The sequence below is a fragment of the Castor canadensis genome, chromosome 11 (genome assembly GCF_047511655.1).
Source record: "Castor canadensis chromosome 11, mCasCan1.hap1v2, whole genome shotgun sequence".
NCBI lineage: Eukaryota > Metazoa > Chordata > Mammalia > Rodentia > Castoridae > Castor > Castor canadensis.
Window position 1 is genome coordinate 21,471,775 of NC_133396.1, and position 13,186 is coordinate 21,484,960.

General features: G+C 43.4%; 1 protein-coding gene and 1 non-coding gene across 3 annotated transcripts in view; one reads left to right on the plus strand and one right to left on the minus strand.

The window, feature by feature from the left end:
* The first annotated feature begins 700 nt into the window (after positions 1 to 700).
* Positions 701 to 13,186, plus strand: part of Prkca (protein kinase C alpha) — a 405,865-nt gene continuing 393,379 nt past the window's right edge. The window contains exons 1-2 of one of the 2 annotated variants that reach the window (XM_020165212.2): positions 701 to 1,071; positions 4,070 to 4,101. In XM_020165212.2, the coding sequence (XP_020020801.1) occupies positions 899 to 1,071; positions 4,070 to 4,101 (205 nt within the window). In that variant the 5' untranslated portion in view covers positions 701 to 898. Of the gene's footprint in view, positions 1,072 to 4,069; positions 4,201 to 13,186 lie in introns of those variants that run through there. The other variant, XM_074045803.1, reaches the window with a different exon arrangement.
* Positions 8,793 to 8,898, minus strand: LOC141414136 (small nucleolar RNA U13). Its single transcript, XR_012439222.1, has one exon. It is a non-coding gene; the product is annotated as a small nucleolar RNA U13 (small nucleolar RNA).

The following is a 13,186-nucleotide window of genomic DNA, read 5'->3' on the forward strand; positions in this document are numbered from 1 at the left end:
GCCACCAGCGGTACGAGCGCAGAGGTGGGGGGACGGCCCGGAGGGTAGGACCCAGGGTCCCTTTCTGGGACTCGGGTTCCTTTGGGGCAGGCATGGGTGGCGCGGAACTTCGATCCCAGAAAGGAGAAAGGAGCAAGGAGGTGAAAGTCGAGCAGGAGAGAGCGGGAGTGGGAGGAGGAAGGTGGGGAGAGGAGGAGGCCGGGCGAGACGAGCGGAAGAAGAGGAGGAGAATAAAGAGGGAGGAGAGCCGGGAGGAGGAAGGGGAGGAAAAGGGAGGAAAAGAAAAAGGCAGCGGAGGAGAACGGACCCGCCCCTCCCGGTCTCCTCCTCCGCTCGCAAACTCTGGCTGGCCCTCCGAGGGCCGTGGCTGCCGCTGTCTCCTTCTCCTCCGGTTCCCCCGACCGCTCCGCCCGCGCGGAGGCGTCGATTCCCCCAGTGCCCGCGTCCCGCCGGCTCAGCGCAGCTCCGGGGCAGCTCGCTCCGCGCGCGCCCTGCCCCGCGCGCGCCGCCACTCCGGCTCGCGCGCCCCCGCCCGCGCCGCCACTCCGGCTCGCGCGCCCTAGCGCTCGGGGCATGCGCGGTGGGCGGCGCCGCTACGGGCCGCCTCTGCCGCCGAGAGTAGAAAGCACGAGCGCCCGGCGCCCGGCTGCCGGTGAGCGTGGGGCCAGCGAGCGAGTGAGCGGCTCCGACTCCGGCTCCCCTCCGCTTCGCACCAGCCCGACTCTCCTCGTCGTTGCGCGCCTCCTCGCAGCGACCTCGGCCACCGGTCCGCGCCCATCGCCCGGGGTCGCCAGCAGCCCCGCTGCCCTTCTCCCGCCCGCCCCCGCCCCCGCCCCCGCCCACCCCGGCCTCCCGGGCTGCTGCTCCGCGGCGGAGGCAAGAGGTGGCTGGGGGGACCATGGCTGACGTTTTCCCGGCCAACGACTCCACGGCGCCTCAGGACGTGGCCAACCGCTTCGCCCGCAAAGGGGCGCTGCGACAGAAGAACGTGCACGAGGTGAAGGACCACAGATTCATCGCCCGCTTCTTCAAGCAGCCCACCTTCTGCAGCCACTGCACCGACTTCATCTGGTAAGTGCGCGCGGGGCTGGGCGCACGGACAGACACCGCGCGCCGTCCCCTCTCGCGGCGCCGGACATGGGGATCCCAGACCTTCCCTAGTCTGAGGTCCCGGCGCCCTGGGGAGCGCCGGTGTTCAGGCCCCCTCAAGTCCAGGCGCTTCCACGCCAGGGCTGACTCACTCGGAGAACTTGGAGAGCAGGCGGGAGTCCGAACTCTTGCCCGGAATGACACGCGCGAACCCGGCTGCCCCGGCCACTGGCACACATGCGGGCAGGACTCCCAGGGAAGTCGCTGCCCCGCCACACATCCCCCGGGGCAGGCTGGCTCCGCACGTCAGTGACATGGATCCCCTCCCCCGGGACCAGGGTCTCCCACCTCCCCAAGCACACCCGCCTGCACCTAGACAGCGTAGGAGCCATTTGCCCGGGTGTGGGCAAAGGGGAAAGAAAAAATACGAGAAGCCAGAGGGGCAGAGCTTTCCTGGAGAAACATGCCCCGGAGTAACGAGGGAGCGGCGGCCACCGCGTCGCGCGCGGTCCAAGTTGCAGGCGAGCCAGGCTGGGCGCGTTCAGGGGAGTGTGTTTGTGTTTCCCATCGGGCCGGGACGCCACTGGAATCTTGGTTCCCTGCCTACTGTAGGCTGTATCTGCTGGGCACGGACGGAGACTTTGACTTTTTCTGGGTGAGGCCAGAGGGAGACAGAGAGAGAGAGAGAGAGAGAGAGATGAGAGGCAGCAAACTGTTGAAAGCTTGCAGTGGGGGAGGGGGACCAAAACAGAGCAGGGAAATGGCAGAAGGGCAAAAGGAGTCATTTAAAATAGACCCTGTCAACACGAGATTAGACCTGTAACCCTGTTGATGAGGACAGAGGGCTTGTTTAAGAAAAATACTGTATCGGCTAAAGATGGCAGAGTTCAGGTGATTTCCAAAAAAAAAAAAAAAAAAAAAACCACAAGCTTTAACTAGAGGGTTTGGGGGGCATCGGTAAACCTTGTAACACTAGGTGAAGTGGTGTTTGTGTAGGGTTCTCACCCCCACACCCCCGCGAGAGAATTATAGTTTTCATTGACTCTCAAAAGATCACCTCCCACCTTAAAAAAAAAAAGTTTAGAAACCAGTAACTAAGGGAATCTGGGTCTCCTAGTTTGACTAGTGGTTGTTGCTCTTAGGACAACCTTGACCCTTCTACCTCTTGTCTGTGGGAGCAGAAAGTTCTTCACAGGCCAGAGCTGTGGGAGGGTTTCTTAGCTCCCCACCTCCTGGTTTTGGAGTTGCACCTGGTGACAGTGCCACAGAGTGTACCTGCCACCAGCCACCTGTGTGGCCTATGTATCTTGGATGAATCCATCCTATCTGGAGGAAAACGTCTCAAACTGAGAGTCCCATGACAATGGCGCTTATAAAGTGCTTAATTTTTTCCTTTCTTTTTTGAAATCCGCTCAAAAGTACACTTTCATGGAAAGCCCAGCCAGGTACCTTTATGAATGATTTTCATTGTGTGGTCAGCATTTGAAACAGTTGTGCTCAAGGAGTGGGTAATTGTAGATAAGACTGTTTGAAATGAGTTTTGGGAGTTGTAGGTCAGAGAATATTGCATTTGGTTCAGGGGAGGTCTTCTGCCTGCCAGTCAGCTTTGAGACAGACTGCTGATGACTTGCAGGTAAGTTAGAAAAGGGGCATGCAGCATGACCCAGGCTAACTAACGTTTCTGTACTATCATTGCCCTGGAAGGATCAGCCTTTCCCAGGTGTACTGCGGAATGGAAAATAAAGGTCTCATCTCCATCTCTTCTCCATCCCTGAGTAACCCCTGCAGCACTTCCCTATTTAATCCTAAAGCCCCCACCAAGATTGTCTTTCATTTGATTTAATTTTTCTTTTTCTTTCATTATTGCTTCTCTCAGTCCCTGATTTATAATTTTGTTTCATAATTCAAGCACTGATATTTTAAAACTAATTATTTGGATTTAGGTACAGTTTTTTTTTGGGGGGGGGAAGGTGGACAACTCTAAGTTAATTATAAAGGAATGTGAACTGACTTGAACATACAATGTAAAGCAAGAGACTATATAACAGCGCTCTGAGAAAAATTTAATGCAGTCCATTCTGGTGGAACAGTATTTGCAGGCAGATATCCATGTCAGATTCTCTGCTTACAGAGTAAATTCTCTAAAGTCACTTACAAGAACAAAATAGCCTCTGTATGTGCTTTGAATGCTATTGGTTCTCAATAAAAATTAGATCATGATAATCTTAAATGCAAACAATCGCAATATTTCATAAAATCCGGTTTGTTAAGCCAAAATTAAATGCTAACAGTGGTGCTAGCTGCCAATTTCTAGAAACGTAATATTTTAAATGAGCTCATAACAAGCCACTTTTTAGTTGTCTTTAGAGAGAAAAAAAACCCAGTTTTCACTTTTTTTTTTTTTGTGGTACTGGGGCTTGAATTCAGGATCTTCACTTTGAGTCACTCCACCAGCCATTTTTTGTGTTAGGTATTTTAGAGATAATGTCTCACAAACTATTTGCCAGGCTGGCTTGGAACCACGATCCTACTGATCTCTGTCTCCTGAGTAGCTAGGATTATAGGTGTGAGCCACCAGTGCCCAGCTTGCTTGCTTTTTAGGAATCAAATTAAGCCAATTCTTTTTTTTTTTTTTTAAAGCTCCTTTTTGTTACTTGAATGTTGCAGCCAACAACTTTGAATATACAGTCCTATTCTTGTTTTGAACTTAAATATCAATAACACAGTGTAAACAAATGGGAAAGAAGCTTGGTGTGTTGAAATAGTTCAGTGGTCATTAACAGGCAAGATGGACTTTTTTCAAAGTTGAACTTGCACAGTAATCTAAGTAGACACTTCGCGGTGTTTTTTTCTTTGGAGCCATTGTACTTCATGTGTAAGCCCTTTAACTCTATAGTACTTACTTGGTCACATAACTTGCTTACAATCTGGTATCAGAACAAAACATGCTAAGATATTTGTTCTTGTTTCTGTTTTCCAGGGGGTTTGGGAAACAAGGCTTCCAGTGCCAAGGTAAGCTGCCCCAGTGGGCTTCATTTTCAAGTACATCATGAAATGAACATTCCAAACAGGAACTCTGTTTCCAGTCATCATTTCTTTGTGAGCCAAAAGGTATGTTCAGATAATATTTTCAGAATATGTGGGACAGAAATTTGGGCCTTGAAAAAAAATCACACACTATTGCCTACTAGGCAATCTGCACATAGAGCTGCCTTTTTTCTCACTAGAAAAGAAAAAAGAAGAAAGAAAACCTTCTTGTAAGTTTATTTTTTGCCAAGAACATTCTTGTCAGAAACTGCTGTCTTTGTGTGGGTGTTAAGAAAAAAGTGGAGTCATTTTGTAGTCATGTGGCATTTCTTTCTTGTTCTTCTTCTTTGTTTTTGTTCCTCATCTCTTTTCCTATGCACTGGGTGGAACTCATGGCAACTGAGTTTTAGGCTCTACATCATTCTAGTAGCGTTTTGTTTAGATTGCCAATTGTTGGCTAGAACAGAGTTTGCACATTTTAAAGTTATGTCAGTGATGTGGGAATGACTGCTACAGTATGTCTGTGCTGTATACTTTTCATGCAGCTTAAATATCTGACAGCATATGACCATTGCATCCAGAAGGAAATTCACTAGTTTTCCTTGATAGTTACGTTTTACACTCATCAAATATCTAACCTTTCATGCGTTCCATTTTATTTGTCTAACTACAAAGACCCTTTATAGCTTTTGAAGGCATCACAGATTCATTAGCTCACTTTCTGTCTCTCCTGTTCATTGTCTATAGTATGTTTATTTGGTTCTGGTTACATTTTTCATGTGGGCATAGCCTTATGATTAGGGCAAGTGGAAAGAACATTCTAGCCAGGAAAATATTATCCTAACACTGTTTAATATTAAGTGCATTAGAGGAAGAGAGAGGCAGTGTGTGTATTTTTACAACTGAAGTCAAGCCAGAGTTGGACAGCTTTTTAAACCTTCTTGAAATTGATAATGTTGTTTCTAGTATACATATTAGAGGGGGACATTTTATGGGGAATGATGAGTAGTATTCTACATTTCTTACTTCCAAGATGGTCTTAAGGTCCACATTGAATAGATTATTTTGAGCGTTACATTTGGAAATCAAGCGATACTACTTTAAAAAAGAATGAGGAAAAAGGCATACTGCTCCAGTCCTATAAAAGATGAAAGGGAGCGCTTCCCTATTTTAGTTCTCAAAGTTATGGGCCTGAACTTTACGGGTGAGATTTGGGTCCAGGCCTGAGCATGATTTTAGGAAGCTGAAAGGTGTAAGAAGATTCTGGGCCAATGGGATTCAAGTCTGTTATTACTTTGATGATATCTTTGGCTTAGGTGGGAAACTTGTAAGATACCATTTGGGACACATTGAATTTCTTCAAATATTATTTGTTCAGGAGAAAGTGAGTATGTTATTTTAACACGGTATCATTTCCTTCATAAAAATAATACAGAGAAGGGCTTCTCTTAGAATACTCATTTGAGCAGGTTTTGTTGGTAAAAATCACAGTGACCACAGGACTAGGCTACGGGAGTATGTGTGACTTCCTCTGGAGAGCAGTGACCAACCGCTAGTGTATCAGCAGATTAATAATAGTCTCACACCGTAATAACTCCCTCTTACCTAAACTTAAACAATGCCACTCATGGGTATGGCAGTGTGGCTCAGGTAGTAGAGCGTCTGCCTAGCCAGAGCAAGGCCCTGACTTCAAACCCCAGTACCACAAAAGAAAAAAAAAAAGAAAAAGAAAAAAGAGAAAAAAGTGATACTCAAAAAAATTTTAAACTGTGCAAAATAGCAAAGCCCTAAGTTCAAACCCCAGTTCTGCAAAAAGAAAGTGATACTCGTAACAGTTTTAAACTGTAAAATAAAAAGTAAAATCGTATACATTTTTCTCTTTCTGTTGTTTTAACTTCTGTTGAAGACATCCATTCAGCTGGGTGTGGTGGTTCATGCCTGTAATCCCAGCACTTAAGAGTTTAAGGCAGGAGGATCTAGAGTTCAAGGCCAGCCTAGGCTACATAGGAAGTTATAGGCCAGCCTGAGCAACTTTGCAAGACCATGTCTCAAAGAACAAACAAACAAACCAAAACAAAATCAACAAGAAAGACATTTACTCATTCATACACACTTAGTTTTTAAAGAGAGATCGACATTTTCTGTCGTTCTGCAATTTGCTTTTTTCACCTAGTATTGTATGCTGAACATCCTTCATGTCAGAATAATCAGATCTGCCTTATTCCATTTAGTGGTGCTTGCATGATTGTATCCATTTTGTTCTCATGTGCCTCCACCGGGTGTTGTTTTAATTGTTACTAAGTTCTTACTAGTACAAACACTGCTGTGGGGCACATCTTTGGGCACTAGATATTTCTACAATAGTTACCCAGAAGTGTGTATATGTACATTTAAAATTTTAATGAGCGCTGCAGAGTTGCTCTCCAAAAAGGGTTCCAGTTTACATTTTCAGTATTGGTGGAAGAGAGTGCATGCTCCTTTGTCTTCATTCTTAGTGAAACTATTGGACAATATAAATGTTTTATGTTTTTACCACCGATAACAGCTGAAAAGGGCCTCTCTTTTCAATTTACATCTCCTGGGTTATTGGCGAGGTTGAGCTTTATTCCAAATTGCCTTACTTTACCTAATATCTGAAATTCAGGGTTTACAAACCAGGCACATTAGAGAAATGACTATGTGCTGTATGCACAGTTCTTTCTTCAGTGAAGAATTTATCCACAGAATTCTTTAAATAATGAGTCTTTCTAGTGCAGCTACAAATTTTAATTCACAAAACTTTTTTAAGAACCAACATATTTGTAACATGCCACCTGCTTGTTATATTTTGTTTAGTGTGTATCATCTGTATTTGATTTCTAGCAGGTATAGACCAACCCAGTATACTTTTAAATTATTATTTTTATTACTATATACTAATTGTACAAAAGAGGTTCACTACTTTGATAAAATTCATCCCTTCTATCACACTTTCTTATCTCCCCCCTTATAAATATTTTTTAACAGGTTTCATTATTGTATTTTCATACATGTCTATGAAGTACTTTGATCATATTCACTCCTCATCATAGCTTATCAATTGTTGTAACTTTGTGAAGTTAGGTCCGGACAATGCTTTTAATCCCATAAATATAGTTACCCAGTGTTCCCTATTTTGACTGCCTTCTTAATATCTGACCATTTTAGAATATTTGAGTTTGCTCTTAATGGTCACCAACTGTTTCTCCTTTTGGTTCTGTTTGATAGAGTGTTGTTCAGGGCAATAGTTCATTCCTCTCCACACTGTTGGCCACACACCTGCAAATGGCAGCTGGGTTTGAGACTTGGTATTCCTACTATGTAAGAGTTTTCTTACCAGACAAGGCAAGCTTTCTAGCTATGAATGCAGTGTGTTGCTTTGGTCAGTAGATAAATTATCTGTAGCATGTATACCTTTTTCTCTTTCCCTTCCCTTCCTCTCCTAGTCTCTTTTCTCCTTCCTTCCTTCCTTCCTTCCTTCCTTCGTTCTCTCCGTTCCTCCCTCCCTCTCTCCCTCCCTCTTTCTTTCGAAAGGAGGAGAAAGGGAAGTAGACTTGTGTGGTCTGGTCATTGGTGAGGGTGAGTTTCAGGCTCTTTCCAGGCAGTAGTTTCTGTCTTTCACCAGCTGTTTCCAAATGCCGTCGTCACTCGGCAGAATGGCCATCAGCTGCTTACATGCTGCTCTGGAGGCAGCAGAGCTGACAGTTATCCGCTGCTCTCGCTACTGGAAAAGGGAATGAGCCACCTTGATTCTTTTTTCCCTCCTCAGCATCAGCAGCACCGTGCACTTCTCTAATTACAGAGGTAGAAACAGCCTCTGAAAGTGTGACCTGTCTATTTGAAGTGCCAAGCAGCTACTTCCATAGTGTGTTACTTCTGACTAGCCTCTGCATTGTTTTTCCTACTTTTTCCTATCTTTGCTCTTTTGTTTATTATCACAAATTAAAATGAACTCCCAACCCAGGCTCTTTGATTAAGATGCCCCAAAGAAACAGCATCAGAAGTAAGCCCTGCCAATAACTACCATTGCCAGGAGCTCACAGCTCTGATGGTCAATACTGCATTCCAAAGAGTCTGCAGGGAATGACTTTACATTTCCCTACTTTCTGTAAAGCCACTGAAAGGTGGTTCTGAATCTCGAGTTGTTTCCTTGATAAGAACACATGACATACTATACTTTACCTGTGACTCCAACTATAGCCCTGTGTTTTTTGGTAACCAAGACTAACCAATCAGCTTCTCTTCTCCTTTTCGGATGGCATTTTGCTTTGATGCCCTGTTTTAGAGTAGGTATTCCTGCTAGCTCACCTGAGCATAATGGGTTTTGCATTCTTTCTAGGAAAATGAAAACTGGTATTTGAGGGAAGAAGAAGAATGTGTTTTTTTCTAGCTGTACAAGCTGAGAGATTCTAGAAAATGAGACTGACTTAAGGGAGGGTGACCTTTAAACAGAAATGGGGCAGTGGGGATTGAGTTGTCAGCCTTTTAGAAAAGGGGTGCCTGGGTGTCCTCATTTGCTAAGTAGTGTGGACACCAGATGCCAGAAGCTACATGGGGACTGAGGTCCAAGTTACACAGAATCGTGAGGTCGGCCAGCTTGAATGGAGTGTTTGTCCTTCCTATGCACTGGAATGGCCACATCTTATTTATTTTCTAAACATTAGGTGGGTAATTCCCCTCTGTTTAAAAGGGTTTGAAACAGGCATATCTCACATGATGGCACAAAAACCCAGTCATCATCATGCTTATGAGCCTCAAAAGGATCTGGTCACCTCTTGAACTCTGATTGACCTCCAACTACCCAGTGGGTTCAAGTTGATGCCAGGATTTTCTGTCATCCTTTATCTTCAAAGCAGAGGTTTGTATCTTGGCACCCCATTTGTGAATGGTTACCCACCCCCAAAATATAAGCTATGTTAACTATAGATGAATTCTTGGGGTAAGTTACAGTTTCCAAAAAACAGAATCTGCTAATAATGCCTAAAATTTAGAGAAAAGTACAGTGGAGGTGGGCAGGTACAGTTGGTTCTCAATGTTTTTCTTTCTTTCTTATTCCCCCTTCATAAAAGTGCATAAATACTTATTAAAAGTATTAGGGATGCTTGGGCAGAATTAGTGTCAGATATTCCCATTCAGTGCTGTGTGCTTGTGCTGAAATGATTTCTGATTAATGGCCGTCTGAATTGCTACTCTTTTCCTTAGTAAGTGCAAGTGTTCTGTTGATTGATTCACGCACACCTCCTGCCCTGCGAGGAGCCAGTGCTGTGGTGTATGGAGTGGTTATTCATCCTGATAGGTAGTGGAAACCTAGTAAATGTTTACTTTCAGAGCTGACTCTGACGTCTAAGTGTCCTTTTTAGTTTTATGGTAAGGTGATTTCTGCCATCTGATGAGATAATATCATTGGGGATTACATTTTTAGACACAGCAACTCTTAGCTTGAATATTTGCTTTCTTTCACACAGAAACTGTTCTGTTTTCAAAACAGCATGAAGTTCAGACCTGCCCTATCAGGAAGAAGGACATTTGAAGGCTTGTAAGCCTGTGACCTGCTTCTGCAGACTTACCTAGGGGTGCTTCCCTGATCTAAGGATGCTTTCCTTCTTCTGGGTCTCTGGCCATCGGGAGTTGCAGTTTACCAGGAGTGTTTTCTTCATTCTTTCCTCAGCCACTCTTGCCAGGTGATACCTGCTTCACCTGCAAGACTGCTCCACAGTTTAGCTCGAACCTTTCCTGAGTTTCCTGCCATCCTGATACTAACCCTATTTTAGGACCTCCTTACATCACTTCTCTACTTCTTTGTTCTCTTTCCTTACACAAGTGAAAGTCCAAGTCTTCTTTCTCTTTGTATTTCTAGTGTTTAGTGCAGTGCCTGGCACTCAATAGATGCTATGTAAATATTTGTTGGGTGGATAATCATGTGAATATTAGGACAGATGTGATACAAATGTCCATAATCAGAAAGATAGTGACTTCTGCCTGAGCACCATTGTTATGTTTTTTAAGAGTTAGTTTACAATCCAGAGGTATGTCGGCTAGATGGTTTAAGAAAAAGTACTCTCTGAAACTATGCAAAAGAGAAAAGAAAATTCTAATTTGTATCTATAAGGTATGTGCAATACTGAACCTAATAAATTAATGTGGTGGGAATAAAACACTTATGCGCCTTCTTTCTATCTTTACAAAAGTATTCAGGCATCAGGAATGAATCTTACTGCCACAAATAAAACAAGAGTATATTATGAGCCATACCAGGAGGAAGAAGATGTCATGAGTACAGGGTGAAAAACTCAAACCAGTTTTTAGTACATGTGTTTGGTACAGTCATTTAAATGTTGTATGTTACTTTGAGATTGCTCATAGCTGAAACCAGAGTGCTATCCTCCAGAGACAGGAAAAGCTCAACTTCATTGATTCCTTATTTTTAAACTTGTACCTAAAAGGTTTTTGCCCCATGATGTGAGAAACAAGGGATGAGCATGACATCCAGTGCTGGAGTAGAATGGTTGAATTACAGTTCCTTTAAAGGAGTTGGAAGGAAAGAAAAATCTAATATTCATTAAATGCTAGATATTTAGGAGATTTCCTATTTTATATACTTAAAAGCACCCCATAAAGTTGGGGTGTTATCTCCATTTTAGACATAGGAAGTTGAGGACTTCACTGGACTGGAAGCTGGGGTAGAGGTTGAGATTGTAACAGTTTTGCAGACAACATTCTTCAGAGCCAAGTGGAATTTTTTTTGGTACTTAGGAAGCCTGGATTTATACCAGGGGAGGAAAGAATGATGCCATTAAGGGAAACACTGAAACATTTCTTGGTGACTAGAATTATTAAACCTTTACTTTTCTCATCTGTATCTCAGAATTTCCATGGCAAGCCCTTTATTTCAGGTCTTGTTTTCCACCAAACTGTGAAACCTTGTGTTAAACTTTAACCTAAGGCACAGCCACTATGGCACTATATTATAGTCAAATCTAGTTGAAATTGGTAAAACTGAATTGAAAAAACCCTGTATTAAATTATACAAAGGGGAAAATGGTTTCTGGAAATAGATTTCTATCATGAATGGAAGAAAAGAGAATGAGTTGATTAATTGTCAGCACAAGATCAGAATTATTTAAGAGCAAGTCCAGGAAGTAAGATTAACATAAGGGCCTTCACTTTTTTTTGTTTCCTGTATCTCTAATATCTATTCACTTCTGTTTAAGATATTTTGAGAAATACAAGATCCATGTGTCTTGTCTGCAGTAACTCTAGTAAAAAGTTAGGAAATAAATAATGAGGGTGGAAATATGGGACATTAAGATGTGTTAGAAACCTGTTTAGATCTGACTTAGAGACACTTGGATGAGGAACAGGGTCGGAGGGGAGTCCAGCTAACACCTGAATTCTGAGAGCAAAATCCTGTTTGAGACATTTAGTATCAGTTATCCTGTTGCTGAAACCGACTCTTTTTTCTGTCTGTTTGTTTTAGTTTTGCAGTGCAGGGTTTTGAGCTCAGGGCCTTGCACTGCTGAGCTACACTCATAGCACCAGCTCTGGCTCTTGTGTTGATGTGTATATCAGCTCGTGTAGTAGCACACAGGTCTGTGGAGTAGAGGTTTTCTTGCACCTGAAACAAAATAACATACCTGTGTAGTACTTACTGTTAGGCGCTGTCCTAAGCACTTTTAATTAATTCATTTGATCTTCAGTTGGGTTCAACAATTCTGAAGAAGTTAGCAGTGTTCCCATTTTACAACTTAGGAAACAGAGGTTTAGTCACTTGTCCACAGTCACAAAGTTAGAATGGTAGACTGGGATTCAAATCCAGGACTGTTAAGCCGTGTGCTCTCCTGTCTCTTCACAGTTAGTTCCCTTTGACTTGATGTTTTTGTCACACATAAATTACACCATTAACTTGTGGAGGTGTTGAAGGATCAAAGGTTGTTCAACTCGGTGATACGTATGTGTTTCCTATGTGTAGTGAGAGATTATGTTGGGTAAGTGGACCTCCACTCCATCTGTGTTACACCAAACCCTGCAGGCACGGGGCAGAGCTTGAGTAGGGCGTAGAGGCCCTACATGGAAACAACTAATGTGACATCACGCCTACTATGTATGTAGTATTACAGTTCTACTCTGAGTGAAATAAGAGTTGTTAAAGCATGTGGAAAAGAAAGCGACATTGAGCTCATTGGGAGGTTGCTTTTGATTTGGCCTTTAGACAATGCATAGGATTTTCTTTGATTGGGAAGATAGGGGAATATATTCTAAGATGAGGAAGTAGCAGGAGAGGGATGAGAGGGACTCCTGTGCTCTGGGAGCAGAACAGACCAAGAAGAGAGGCCATACTATTTCAGATTTGCCAACACTGATCCCCTCCAATGGAAGAACAGACTGGAGAAATGTGTGAAGCTACTGGATGCTTTTCTACAGCCTGGCTCTTCTTCACTGCATAGAGTGTTTCCTCCTGTGTCTTCTCTTGGTTTTTATTATGTGTTGATGTTTCAGAAAAATGTTACAAATACAGAAGATTAAGCAGTGTTTCTCCATGTGAAGGATACATGGTACTGAAGCTTGAAAAGATCTTGCCATTTAGAAAGTGTGCTATTCCACAGATCTCTCTACTCTGTGGAAGCCTGAGTGTTGGTTTCAGGATCACATTGGGAATCCAGGGTCTTAATGGATGGAAATTGTGACTGGATGTGAGGCACTCAGCTATACTAGATATGCTCAAACACACTAATAAGGGAAAAATGAAGAATTAAAACATATACATGTTTAAAATCAGCAACATTATTTTAGAAGCTGCCTATCACTTTTTTAGTCAGAATTTTTGGTTCATTATGAATAGTTATTCCTTCCTTTCTCATGGGCTAAACTCAGGCAGATGTGTTTTAACCATATCAGAAATCTTTGCAAGGAAAGTCAAGGTCTGCTGAGTGCTGGTATTCTGGGTTGGGATGTGAGATGGTTTTCCACCTGGACCTTCATCTGGGTTTCCTGTTGGAGATATAAAAATTGATGTGCTTCTGTTAATGTGCTGATATGTACTCCTCCTATGGGG